Here is a 15,671-nt window from a genome sequence, read left to right as displayed (position 1 = left end):
ATAAGTAAAATTTGTATTATTATTTTTTATTTAACGCTTACAGTAAATCTCTATAACAACTTAAAAAAAAAAGGTTTTATGGCTTTTGGGTCAAAAACATCTTTGTTTTTTTTAATAGTAAAATTGAAATACCGTATTTCCTTGAATTGCGGCCAGCAGCCATTCCTGCGATGTGGCCCTCAATGAAGATGAGTTTGACACCTCTGGTTTAAAGCAGGGGTCGGCAACCATATTGGACCAAAAATACAAAAACTAATCCGTCTGGAGCCACAAAAAGTTAAAAGCCATATTACATACAGATAGTGTGTCATGAGATATAAAGTGAATTAAAAGGACTTAAAGGAAACTAAGAGCTCAAATATTACTACAAATGAGGCATAATGATGCAATATGTACATACAGCTAGCCTAAATAGCATGTTAGCATCGATTAGCTTGCAATCATGCAGTGACCAAATATGTCTGATTAGCACTCCACACAAGTCAATAACATCAACAAAACTCACATTTGTGCATTCATGCACAGCGTTATAAGTTTGGTGGACAAAATGAGACAGAAAAAAAAAGTGGCATAAAACACGTCTTAGAAAGTCGGAGAAAGTTATACATGTAAACAAACTATGGTGAGTTCAAGGGCCGCCAAAATTAGTAGGACAAAACGGCGCTCGCCAAATACTCGAAGCAGTGAAGCATGTTTAATAAAAAAAAGTGTGCTTTATAACAATTGAATTGAATTGAATTATATTTATATAGCGCTTTTCTCTAGTGACTCAAAGCGCTTGACATAGTGAAACCCAATATCTAAGTTACATTTAAACCAGTGTGGGTGGCACTGGGAGCAGGTGGGTAAAGTGTCTTGCCCAAGGACACAACGGCAGTGACTAGGATGGCGGAAGCGGGAATCGAACCTGCAACCCTCAAGTTGCTGGCACGGCCGCTCTACCAACCGAGCTAATTAGGGAGGTTTGTGTCATGTTTGTCCTCCTGCAGAAACCAAATTAAAACAAAAAATATGTTTTTTTTCCCCTCAACATTTCCATTTTTCATATATTTTTGAAAAAGCTCCAGAGAGCCACTAGGGCGGCGCTAAAGAGCTGCATGCGGCTCCAGAGCCGTGGGTTGCCAACCCCTGGATTAGTGGGTCCTTGAACACAGCACAGTGCTCCTGTCACATACAAGATCTTTGAATAACCTTGTTGTCGGAAGTAAGAATAGTACTTTTAATGTCCTGCTGCAACGTGACATTGGTTGTCATCATTTGAAAGTATTCTTCTGAATGTCATCATACAACAAAAAGCTGCAAAATGTTGTGTTGGCTGCTTTTTTTGTTTGTTTTTTTGCAACCAGATCCCAATTTCTGCAGTGGTGTCTTTTGTGGAGGCTCTGGAAGTGGGCTACAGCAAGCATAAAAACCCTTACCACAACTTGATGCATGCTGCTGACGTCACACAGACTGTGCACTACTTGCTGCTGAAGACTGGCATGGTGGTGAGTAGACCCTCGCACACACACACACACACACACACACACACACACACACACCTGTAGATTTGCCTTAAAGTTTGAAGGCCTACTGAAAGCCACTACTAGCCACCACACAGTCTGATAGTTTATATATCAATGATGAAATATTAACATTGCAACACATGCCAATACGGCCGCTTTAGTTTACTAAATTACAATTTTAAATTTCCCGGGAGTTTCGTCTTGGAAACGTAGTCTAATGATGACGTGTACGCAAGACGTCAAGGGTTTTTAGGAAATATGAGCGCTGCACACACACACAGCTAAAAGTCATCTGCTTTAACAGCATAATTACACAGTATTTTGGACATCTGTGTTGCTGAATCTTTTGCAATTTGTTCAATTAATATCGGAGAAGTCACAGTAGAAAGATGGAGTTGGGAAGCTTTAGCCTTTAGCCACACAAACACACGGTGATTCCTTGTTTAAAAGTCCCGGAGCTGAAACTTTCCTATGGATCAGAGCGCGGTCAAGCCAACATGGATCCCGACCACATGTCAACCGGCAGGTTTCGGTGAGAAAATTGTGCTTAAAAAGTCAGTTCTTACCGGAGAAAAGCTGAGCTTGTGCCGTCCATAGCTGCCGTCGACTCCCCTGAGACACCCGTGGACACACCCTTCCGACTATCAGGTACTATTTAACTCACTAAAACAATAGCAACACAATAGAAAGATAAGGGATTTCACGGAATTAACTTCGTAAATGTGTCTAAGAACATCGGAATTTTTGCAACTTTTTTTTTTTTTTTTCTAGTTCGTCGCTATCAATATTCTTAAACACGAATGTTTCATCCTCGCTCAAATCAGTCCAAATAGCACTTTTTTTTGGAGGCTCCCATTAGATTAGATTTTAGATTTTAGATTTAGATTTATTGGTCCACGTGTGGAAATTCATTTTCACTGCCCTACATTTAAACATATAGACATTGCACATCACAAAACAAAAATAACAAAAAGACATCACACATGACCAACACATTTACAGGCTTTATCAGACGGTTCGGCCGGGCTTGCTGTTTAGGGCGGCTGTAGCTGCAGGGATAAGGCTTTTCCTGAGGCGTGCCCTCCGGATTGTTCTGTACCTGCGCCCTGATGGTAGTGGTAATATGTATTTGTGTAGCGGGTGACTGATATCCAGGACATTAAAAACAATGTGAATATGTGAGGAGCCATCAAACATGTGACATCATCGTCTGCGACTTCCGGTAGAAGCAGGGCTTTTCTGTTAGCGACCGAAAGTTGCAAACTTTATCATGGATGTTCTCTACTAAATCCTTTCAGCAAAAATCTGGCAATATCGCGAACTGATGAAGTATGACACATAGAATGGACCTGCTATCCCCGTTTAAATAAGAACATCTCATTTCAGTAGGACTTTAAATCTGCATCTTATTCTTTTCTTATCTTTTACTTATCACTTGTTCTTTGTAAAATAGCCATCCTTCCAAAAAAACAAAACACTGCTAGCCATGTCCTCCAATGCTGACTTCCAGCCAGCCCTGCTTCCTCTGTTTTTATTTCATCACCTTAATAAGGTGGCCATGACAGCTGTCCACATGTCGCCTTCCCTTTGCTGCTGCGCCCTGCATGGACGCACATTACTGCTGCTGGAAGCTCTCCTCGGAGAGCCGGAGAAGAGCATTTATCATTCCGTAAGCCCTGCGGACTCCATTAAATCAACAATCAACAGGTCATTCATAAAGAAGGCCCTCAGCAGGAAATACACCGCAGGGGGAAACCTCATCTTGCTCCATTTCTTCTTCATGCTCCCCACACCACATAAACACACATATTAAAGGTTAATAAACCACATAAACACACACATTAAGGGTTAATAAACCACATAAACACACGCATTAAATGTTAATAAACCACATAAACACACACATTAAGGGTTAATAAACCACATAAACACACGCATTAAAGGTTAATAAACCACATAATCACACACATTAAAGGTTAATAAACCACATAAACACACATATTAAAGGTTAATAAACCACATAAACACACATATTAAAGGTTAATAAACCACATAAACACACATATTAAAGGTTAATAAACCACATAAACACACATATTAAAGGTTAATAAACCACATAAACACACATATTAAAGGTTAATAAACCACATAAACACACATATTAAAGGTTAATAAACCACATAAACACACATATTAAAGGTTAATAAACCACATAAACACACATATTAAAGATTAATAAACGACATAAACACACACATTAAAGGTTAATAAACCACATAAACATACGCATTAAAGGTTAATAAACCACATAATCACACACATTAAAGGTTAATAAACCACATAAACACACACATTAAAGGTTAATAAACCACATAAACACACACATTAAAGGTTAATAAACCACATAATCACACACATTAAAGGTTAATAAACCACATAAACACACACATTAAAGGTTAATAAACCACATAATCACACACATTAAAGGTTAATAAACCACATAAACACACACATTAAAGGTTAATAAACCACATAATCACACACATTAAAGGTTAATAAACCACATAAACACACGCATTAAGGGTTAATAAACCACATAAACACACGCATTAAAGGTTAATAAACCACATAATCACACACATTAAAGGTTAATAAACCACATAAACACACATATTAAAGGTTAATAAACCACATAAACACACATATTAAAGGTTAATAAACCACATAAACACACATATTAAAGGTTAATAAACCACATAAACACACACATTAAAGGTTAATAAACCACATAAACACACATATTAAAGGTTAATAAACCACATAAACACACACATTAAAGGTTAATAAACCACATAAACACACATATTAAAGGTTAATAAACCACATAAACACACATATTAAAGGTTAATAAACCACATAAACACACATATTAAAGGTTAATAAACCACATAAACACACATATTAAAGGTTAATAAACCACATAAACACACACATTAAAGGTTAATAAACCACATAAACACACATATTAAAGGTTAATAAACCACATAAACACACATATTAAAGGTTAATAAACCACATAAACACACATATTAAAGATTAATAAACGACATAAACACACACATTAAAGGTTAATAAACCACATAAACACACGCATTAAAGGTTAATAAACCACATAATCACACACATTAAAGGTTAATAAACCACATAAACACACACATTAAAGGTTAATAAACCACATAAAGACACACATTAAAGGTTAATAAACCACATAAACACACACATTAAAGGTTAATAAACCACATAAACACACACATTAAAGGTTAATAAACCACATAATCACACACATTAAAGGTTAATAAACCACATAATCACACACATTAAAGGTTAATAAACCACATAAACATACGCATTAAAGGTTAATAAACCACATAATCACACACATTAAAGGTTAATAAACCACATAATCACACACATTAAAGATTAATAAACGACATAAACACACGCATTAAAGGTTAATAAACCACATAAAGACACACATTAAAGGTTAATAAACGACATAAACACACGCATTAAAGGTTAATAAACCACATAAAGACACACATTAAAGATTAATAAACGACATAAACACACACATTAAAGGTTAATAAACCACATAAAGACACACATTAAAGGTTAATAAACCACATAAAGACACACATTAAAGGTTAATAAACCACATAAACACACACATTAAAGGTTAATAAACCACATAAAGACACACATTAAAGGTTAATAAACCACATAAACACACACATTAAAGGTTAATAAACCACATAAACACACGCATTAAAGGTTAATAAACCACATAAAGACACACATTAAAGGTTAATAAACCACATAAACACACACATTAAAGGTTAATAAACCACATAAACACACATATTAAAGGTTAATAAACCACATAAACACACATATTAAAGGTTAATAAACCACATAAACACACACATTAAAGGTTAATAAACCACATAAACACACATATTAAAGGTTAATAAACCACATAAACACACATAGTAAAGGTTAATAATCCACATAAAGACACATATTAAAGGTTAATAAACCACATAAACACACACATTAAAGGTTAATAAACCACATAAACACACACATTAAAGGTTAATAAACCACATAATCACACACATTAAAGGTTAATAAACCACATAAACACACGCATTAAAGGTTAATAAACCACATAAAGACACACATTAAAGGTTAATAAACCACATAAACACACGCATTAAATGTTAATAAACCACATAAACACACATATTAAAGGTTAATAAACCACATAAACACACATATTAAAGATTAATAAACCACATAAACACACATATTAAAGATTAATAAACCACATAAACACACACATTAAAGGTTAATAAACCACATAAACACACATATTAAAGGTTAATAAACCACATAAACACACATATTAAAGGTTAATAAACCACATAAACACACATATTAAAGGTTAATAAACCACATAAACACACATATTAAAGATTAATAAACCACATAAACACACATATTAAAGGTTAATAAACCACATAAACACACATATTAAAGATTAATAAACCACATAAACACACATATTAAAGGTTAATAAACCACATAAACACACATAGTAAAGGTTAATAAACCACATAAACACACATATTAAAGGTTAATAAACCACATAATCACACACATTAAAGGTTAATAAACCACATAAACACACGCATTAAAGGTTAATAAACCACATAAAGACACATATTAAAGGTTAATAAACCACATAAACACACACATTAAAGGTTAATAAACCACATAAACACACATATTAAAGGTTAATAAACCACATAAACACACATATTAAAGGTTAATAAACCACATAAACACACATATTAAAGATTAATAAACCACATAAACACACATAGTAAAGGTTAATAATCCACATAAAGACACACATTAAAGGTTAAAAAACCACATAAAGACACACATTAAAGGTTAATAAACCACATAAACACACGCATTAAATGTTAATAAACCACATAAAGACACACATTAAAGGTTAATAAACCACATAAAGACACACATTAAAGGTTAATAAACCACATAAAGACACATATTAAAGGTTAATAAACCACATAAACACACATATTAAAGGTTAATAAACCACATAAACACACATAGTAAAGGTTAATAAACCACATAAACACACATATTAAAGGTTAATAAACCACATAATCACACACATTAAAGGTTAATAAACCACATAAACACACGCATTAAAGGTTAATAAACCACATAAAGACACACATTAAAGGTTAATAAACCACATAAAGACACATATTAAAGGTTAATAAACCACATAAACACACACATTAAAGGTTAATAAACCACATAAACACACATATTAAAGGTTAATAAACCACATAAACACACATATTAAAGGTTAATAAACCACATAAACACACATATTAAAGATTAATAAACCACATAAACACACATAGTAAAGGTTAATAATCCACATAAAGACACACATTAAAGGTTAAAAAACCACATAAAGACACACATTAAAGGTTAATAAACCACATAAACACACGCATTAAATGTTAATAAACCACATAAAGACACACATTAAAGGTTAATAAACCACATAAAGACACACATTAAAGGTTAATAAACCACATAAAGACATATTAAAGGTTAATAAACCACATAAACACACATATTAAAGGTTAATAAACCACATAAACACACATATTAAAGGTTAATAAACCACATAAACACACATATTAAAGATTAATAAACCACATAAACACACATAGTAAAGGTTAATAATCCACATAAAGACACACATTAAAGGTTAAAAAACCACATAAAGACACACATTAAATGTTAATAAACCACATAAAGACACACATTAAAGGTTAATAAACCACATAAACACACGCATTAAAGGTTAATAAACCACATAAACACACACATTAAAGGTTAATAAACCACATAAAGACACACATTAAAGATTAATAAACGACATAAACACACGCATTAAAGGTTAATAAACCACATAAACACACGCATTAAATGTTAATAAACCACATAAAGACACACATTAAAGATTAATAAACGACATAAACACACGCATTAAAGGTTAATAATCCACATAAAGACACACATTAAATGTTAATAAACCACATAAACACACGTATTAAAGGTTAATAAACCACATAAACACACACATTAAAGGTTAATAAACCACATAAACACACGCATTAAAGGTTAATAAACCACATAAACACACACATTAAAGGTTAATAAACCACATAAACACACGCATTAAATGTTAATAAACCACATAAAGACACACATTAAAGGTTAATAAACAACATAATCACACACATTAAAGGTAAATAAACGACATAATCACACACATTAAAGGTAAATAAACGACATAATCACACACATTAAAGGTAAATAAACGACATAATCACACACATTAAAGGTAAATAAACGACATAATCACACACATTAAAGGTAAATAAACGACATAATCACACACATTAAAGGTTAATAAACGACATAATCACACACATTAAAGGTTAATAAACCACATAAAGACACACATTAAAGATTAATAAACAACATAAACACACGCATTAAAGGTTAATAAACCACATAATCACACACATTAAAGGTAAATAAACGACATAATCACACACATTAAAGATTAATAAACGACATAATCACACACATTAAAGATTAATAAACAACATAATCACACACATTAAAAGTTAATAAACGCATCGTCAACGTGCAGCCATTTGAAGGCAAGTTCATTTGTTTTGCTCATTTTCTTGCACTCATGCAACGCAAGCGCAATTGAGCAAATTGAAAAATATCAACTACAAGAAACAAAAAAAACATCTGTCCATCTTCCTCCACTTATCCGAGGTCCAACTCCTCCCGGGGGATCCCGAGTCGTTCCCAGGCCAGCCGGGAGACATAGTCTTCCCAACGTGTCCTGGGTCTTCCCCGTGGCCTCCTACCAGCTGGACGTGCCCTAAACACCTCCCTAGGGAGGCGTTCGGGTGGCATCCTGACCAGATGCCCGAACCACCTCACCTGGCTCCTCTCCATGTGGAGGAGCAGCGGCTTTACTTTGAGTTCCTCCCGGATGGCAGAGCTTCTCACCCTATCTCTAAGGGAGAGACCCAAACTCATTTGGGCCGCTTGTACCCGTGATCTTATCCTTTCGGTCATGACCCAAAGCTCATGACCATAGGTGAGGATGGGAACGTTGATCGACCGGTAAATTGAGAGCTTTGCCTTCCGGCTCAGCTCCTTCTTCACCACAATGAATTGATACAGCGTCCGCATTACTGAAGACGCTGCTGAAGACGATCTCACGATCCACTCTTCCCTCACTCGTGAACAAGACTCCGAGGTACTTGAACTCCTCCACTTGGGGCAGGGTCTCCTCCCCAACCAGGAGATGGCACAGCACCCTTTCCCGGGCAAGAACCATGGACTCGGACTTGGATTGGTTTGCAGCCGAGTGTGAAGTGACTGGGATGAGATCAGCACCACCAAGACTCTCCAGTCAATTGACAAAATCCGAGGAAAAGAGGTTCTGGGGAACCTGGCTGGAGTAATTGCTGCGGGGAAGGTGAGAGGGTCCTGGCAGGAGTGGAGAATCATGTGCCTCTCAGTGGTTCCCGTCGAGGAAGTGGAAGACGTACCTTTTTGGACGCGTGATCGCAGGGTTGGGCATCGCTTTGGTGTATCGTCAAATTCTGAAGACGATGGCAGCCGTTCAAGGAGCCCAAAGTCTGCCCGTCGCAATGGAAGGCTCGGGTCCAGCTGTGGGAACACAGACTGAGGATTTCCAAACGGAATCATAAGTCGGATCACTTTACGGAGAGGAAATGCGAAAATTGATCATCTTTAGAGCCAGCATGGACGATAAGATCAGACAAGCTCGTTTGGAAAACAACAATCCTTATCTACGTTTCGACTCCCTCAAATGACCTTGACGCTGCTCATAACAGGAGACGACTGTTGTGATAACATCCCCCCGAGGACACCTCAGTGATAGCCGCTCTGACCTCCCTCCCTCCTTCAACAACACCCGGGAGGTGACCTTTGCTCCTAACGCCTGCAGACACAACAACAATACACCCTGGACAATATGCACACTCCCACCCCCACCCCAGGCCTTCACCACCACTTGAATCCCTTAGGGATCATGGATGGCTGAGCAGCTCTTTAGATAGCAGTAGCCTGCCTTTGTATCCCCCACTACCTCCCCTCTGTTGCAAGTTTTGTGGTTTCTATGTAAAATGTTTATATGTGCTTATGACTATTCTGTTTTTTTTCTTGCTCTCAGTTTGGACCCCCTCCCCAGGAGTCCAGTCTAAGACCAAACCTTTTTTTTTACTCATCCAAACCCCCCCGACAGCATTGACCTTTTTCCCCACCTTTCGAAGGGGCAGCGGAACTTTGCTGACCCGTCAGGGTTCCTAAACTGTCACCCTGTAATGTATGTGTGCTCTTCAACGGCATCACGCTGAAAATCTGAATTTCCCCTTCGGGGACTAATCAAGTAAATATCTAAACCTGATCTAAAAGAAAACATGCATATAAAATATGTATTTTGACCTTGTGCCAATCTCATAGCTCCTTAAGAAATGAAAGAAAGGGAGATATGTACTAAAGTATGTTTGACATCACATGGACAAAGATTGATTGATTGATTGATTGATTGATTGATTGACTGATTGACTGATTGATTGATTGATTGATTGATTGATTGATTGATTGATTGATTGATTGATACTTTTATTAGTAGATTGCACAGTACAGTACATATTCCGTACAATTGACCACCAAATGGTAACACCCCAATAAGTTTTTTAACTCGTTTAAGTCGGGGTCCACGTTAATCAATTCATGGTAAATGGTAGATAAGACCTTCTAGAGGACAGTTCTGTGGTCAGATGAAACTAATATTTAGTTGTTAGGCCACAATACCCAGTAATATGTTTGGAGGAGAAAAGGTGAGGCCTTTAATCCCAGGAACATCACCCCTACCGCCAAGCATGGTGGTGGTAGTATTATGTTCTGGGCCTGTTTTGCTGCCAATGGAACTGTTGCTTTAAATGGGACAATGAAAAAAGAGGATTAGCTCCAAAATGTTCAGGACAAGCTAAAATTATCAGTTGGGTCTTGGGCACAGTTGGGTGTTCCAACAGGACATTGGCCCTCAAACACACCTCAAAAGTGGTAAAGGAATGGCTAAATCAGGCTAGAATGAACATTTTAGAACGGCCTTCCCAAGGTCCTGACTTAAAGGTGTGGACAATGCTGAAGAAACAAGTCCATGTCAGAAAAGCAACACATTTAGCTGAACTGCACCAATTTTGTATTGAAAAATTCAATTGGATGGCTACCAAAAGCGCCTTATTGCAGTGAAACTTGCCAAGGGACATGTAAGCAAATATTAACATTGCTGTACGTATACTTTTGATTTCTCACATTTTCAGTAGAGCCATAATAAATTCATAACAAAAGCAAAATTCATGAATGTTTTTTGTGAGCAACAAGCATACTTGCCAACCCTCCCAGATTTCCCGAAATTCTGCGCCTCTTCCGAAAACCTCCCGGGACAAATTTTCTCCCGAAAATCTCCCGAAATTCAGGTGGAGCTGGAGGCCACGCCCCCTCCAGCTTCATGCAGACCTGAGCGACGTGTCGACAGCCTGTTTTCACGTCCGCTTTCCCACAATATAAACAGCCTGCCAGGCGTGCCTGCCCAATGACGTTATAACTGTAGAATGATTGAGGGCGAGTTCTTGGTTTCTTCTGTGGGTTTATTGTTAGGCCGTTTCATTAACGTCCTCCCAGCGCGGCAACAACACACAACAACAGCAGTCACGTTTCCGTCTACCGTAAAGCAGTTTGTCTGCCGTAAACAGCAATGTTGTTACACTCTTAAACAGGACAATACTGCCATCTACTGTACATGTGTATGGTTAGAAAAATAGTGACAGAGAATAGAACAAGGATGGACAATTCAACCCTTAACTCAACAATGAGTAGATGAGTGTTATGTGTGTGTATATGTGTAAATAAATGAACACTGAAATTCAAGTATTATTTGAATTGCTTATTATTTGTGTATATATATATATATATATATATATAGCTAGAATTCACTGAAAGTCAAGTATTTCCTATACATATATATATAGATATATATATGAAATACTTGACTTGGTGAATTATAGCTGTAAATATACTCCTCCCCTCTTAACCACGCCCCCAACTACTCCCTCGCCCCACCTCCCGAAATCAGAGGTCTCAAGGTTGGCAACAAGTATGTGCTCCAATCACTACATCACAAAAAAATAAGAGTGTTAGAAATAATTGGAAAGTCAAGACAGCCATGACATCATGTTCGTACGTACACTTTTGACCAGGATTCTATATTTGGCAACTAAGAGAAAAAAAATCAACCGAATGCTGTTCCGCCTTCTTTTGTTCCTCCTTTCTCCTTCATGTTTAACTCTTTCCTCTGTTTTATTGTCTTCCTCTCTTCTCCTCCGTGTTTCCAGCACTGGTTAACCGAGCTGGAGATCTTTGCCATGATCTTCGCAGCAGCTGTGCACGACTACGAGCACACGGGGACCACCAACAACTTCCACATTCAGACCAGGTAGAACAACACAACACAACATAAACCTCCAAAGTGCTCGGAGATTGATGCCCTCGTAAACGGCGCAAGGTCTTTACATGCTCGCTGGGAATTGCCTCCAAGGGCAGAAACAAACGAAATGGAGAGGACATAAGAACTGATGGAACGACTACGCCGGTGAAACAAATACGGTGTTGGGTCAACTTTGTCTTTGTTACGCCTCGTTGGTGTTTAACAGCGACTTGGAACAATGGTTACTTTTATGCTTCTTTATAGACCTGCAAAAACATTCACACTACTTCTCTGGAAGAAGGCTGAATGTCTCCTAAGTCAATCTCGAAGTTCCTGTTGCCAACAAAGCACCAGATGAAGGGATAAGAGGTTATTCCTCTCCCCAGTTATTAATGATAACCACTCACATACAAACCTAGTCTCAAAATGAGTTGGGAAATTGTGTTATGGGTGATTGTAAATAATGCTAATGATATTAATCCATAATAAAATTCCCTTCAAGAAAAAAGTAACTTTTTAATAAAATAAAAAAAAGCTTTTTACCCGTTGAAAAACAACCCGAAAATGGTTCATCATTTTCAAAGCCCATCAATTGAGTTAAAATACTACCCTTATAACCCAAAAAAATGGATTGCTCTTCATAAAAATAACTCCAAAATGTAACCCAACACTAGCAACTTATATATTGGGTTATCAAAATAACCCAGCATTTTTAGTGTGCAGTTATTAATGATAGTCATCACCCTATAAGAAAAAAAAAATACAATGGCTAGAAATAGTCCACAAAATCAAAGCCTATTGTTAACTTACAAACAAATCCATGGGGGTCCAAAATACGAGTGGTGTAAAACAAGAGTAATAACCGAGACTCCTCCTCCCACCAGTTATTCCTGCCAACTGCCAACAATTGAACAGCAACTGTCAGCTTTAAGCACTAAACTATCTATTAAACAGAACAAGAAGCAAGGAATCATGCAGAGACATAGTTAAAGTTTTGGGGCGGCATGGCGTAGTGGGTAGAGCGGCCGTGCCAGAAACCTGAGGGTTGCAGGTTCGCTTCCCACCTATGGACATCAAAGTCGCTGCCGTTGTGTCCTTGGGCAGGACACTTCACCCTTTGCCCCCGGTGCCGCTCACACTGGTGAATGAATGATGAATGAATGATTGGTGGTGGTCGGAGGGGCCGTAGGCGCAAACTGGCAGCCACGCTTCTGTCAGTCTACCCCAGGGCAGCTGTGGCTACTGATGTAGCTTACCACCACCAGGTGTGAGTGAATGATGGGTTCCCACTTCTCTGTGAGCGCTTTGAGTATATAACAATAGAAAAGTGCGATATAAATCTAATCCATTATTATTATTATTATTATTAAATTTTGCTCATGAGGAGAAAGCATGGAGCTGCACACTCATTTACGCTCTGAGGAACAGCCCACATTCTCCTCTTTTTATTCAGTTTAGGAGTTCCTTAGTTACATGTTGAGGCTGCTTTTAAAGGGACGGGTCTGTCATTATGCGAGCAGCTCAGTTTGCACAATATGTGATTATTCAGAGCGGAAATGTACTGGGGGCGTTGTGATTAGGCCCTGTCTCTGCTTTGTCTGTCCGCTGTTGATAAGAATTATCTTCGTTGAGGTCCTGGTTCGTCCTTGGCTGTTAGCAAGTAGAAAGACATTAAACATCTGCGGCGAGGCAACTCCCAACTTGCAGTAGAAGATAACAAGTTGTGTGCCCTTGCGCCAGAAGAAAAAGTACAGCTTGAGCACAATAGATATTAACTAGAGCAGGGGTCACCAGGTCGCCCGTAAGGACCAGATGAGTCGCCCGCTGGCCTGTTCTAAAAATAGCTCAAATAGCAGCACTTACCAGTGAGCTGCCTGTATTTTTTTACATTTTATTAATTTACTAGTAAGCTGGTCTCGCTTTGCTCGACATTTTTAATTCTAAGAGAGACAAAACTCAAATAGAATTTGAAAATCCCAGAAAATATTTTAAAGACTTGGTCTTCACTTGTTTAAATTAATTCATTTATTTTTTTACTTTGCTTCTTATTACTTTCAGAAAGACAACTTTAGAGAAAAAAATACAACCTTTAAAATAATTTTAGGATTTTTAAACACATATACCTTTTTACCTTTTAAATTCCTTCCTCTTCTTTCCTGACAACTTAAATTAATGTTCAAGTAAATGTATTTTTTATTGTAAAGAATAATAAATAAATACATTTTAAATGTAATTCTTAATTTCAGATTCTGTTTTTTCGAGGAAGAATATTTGTGAAATATTTCTTCAAACTTATTATGATTAAAATTCCAAAAAAATATTCTGGCGAAACCTAGAAAAATCTGTAGAATCAAATGTAAATCTTATTTCAATGTCTTTTGAATTTCTTAAAAATTTTTGTCCTGGAAAATGTTGAAGAAATAATGACTTGTATTTGTTAGAAATATAGCTTGGTCCAATTTGTTATATATTCTAACAAAGTACAGATTGGATTTTAACTTATTTAAAACATGTCATCAAAAATATATATTTATTGTTAGAAATCATTAAGATGATCAGTGTTTCCACAAAGATAAATATCATTCATTATTAATAATAACATAGAGTTAAAGGTAAATTGAGCAAATGGGCTATTTCTGGCAATTTATTTAAGTGTGTATCAAACTGGTAGCCCTTCGCATTAATCAGTACCCAAGAAGTAGGTCTTGGTTTCAAAAAGGTTGGTGACCCCTGAACTAGAGCAACGGTCTTTGAGCATAAGTGTTGTGTGATAACTTATGTCAGGTTCAAACACTGATGACATTTATTAAACAGACAAGAAACAAGGAATTAAACAGAGACAGAATTCAATTTAGCTCAATTGAGGAGAAACATCCGTGCTGTACTCTTTGTAGTCTTCCACCACGCTCTCACAAAACATTGTACGCCTCCTTTTTTATTTAGACTTTCCCTGACTACTTGGCAACAGCTGTTTCTAAAGGAAGGGGGGTCGTAAACAGGCGCCGCCTTTGGTTACAAAACAGTTCTAAAGAAAGGTGCCTGGAGGGGGGTCGGGTCCTGCTTATTCTCAGCTTTGTAGATCTTGGGTGAAGACAAAATCTTCCTGTGGATTATGATACATCAAAGAAACTGAGACATTCTTGTCACTTCCCATCCTACACAGTGGAGTTTCACAAGCCTTTTGCTTGGTAAGATCAAAGACAGCTTTTGTCTGCTCGCCAGGAACTCATGGAAATGTAGAGTTGTGTGATAACTTATGTCAGGTTCAAACACTGATGACATTTATTATACAGACAAGAAACAAGGAATTCAACAGAGACAGCATTCAATTTAGCTCAATTGAGGAGAAACATCTGTGCTGTACTCTTTGTAGTCTTCCACCACGCTCTCACAAAACATTGTACACCTCCTCTTTTATTTAGACTTTCCCTGATTACTTGGCAACA

General features: G+C 37.0%; 1 protein-coding gene across 4 annotated transcripts in view; it reads left to right on the top strand.

Moving 5' to 3' along the window:
- Positions 1-15,671, top strand: part of pde1cb (phosphodiesterase 1C, calmodulin-dependent b) — a 316,561-nt gene that overhangs the window by 253,506 nt on the left and 47,384 nt on the right. For all 4 annotated transcript variants that reach the window (XM_061921038.1, XM_061921040.1, XM_061921039.1 and 1 more), the window contains 2 exons: positions 1,347-1,487; positions 12,134-12,234. In XM_061921038.1, the coding sequence (XP_061777022.1) occupies positions 1,347-1,487; positions 12,134-12,234 (242 nt within the window). The remainder of the gene's footprint in view (positions 1-1,346; positions 1,488-12,133; positions 12,235-15,671) is intronic.

Source organism: Nerophis ophidion, linkage group LG14 (assembly GCF_033978795.1).
Source record: "Nerophis ophidion isolate RoL-2023_Sa linkage group LG14, RoL_Noph_v1.0, whole genome shotgun sequence".
Classification (NCBI taxonomy): Eukaryota; Metazoa; Chordata; class Actinopteri; order Syngnathiformes; family Syngnathidae; genus Nerophis; species Nerophis ophidion.
The sequence above is the reverse complement of the archived record's forward strand: the minus strand, read 5'-3'. Positions and strand labels throughout refer to the sequence as shown.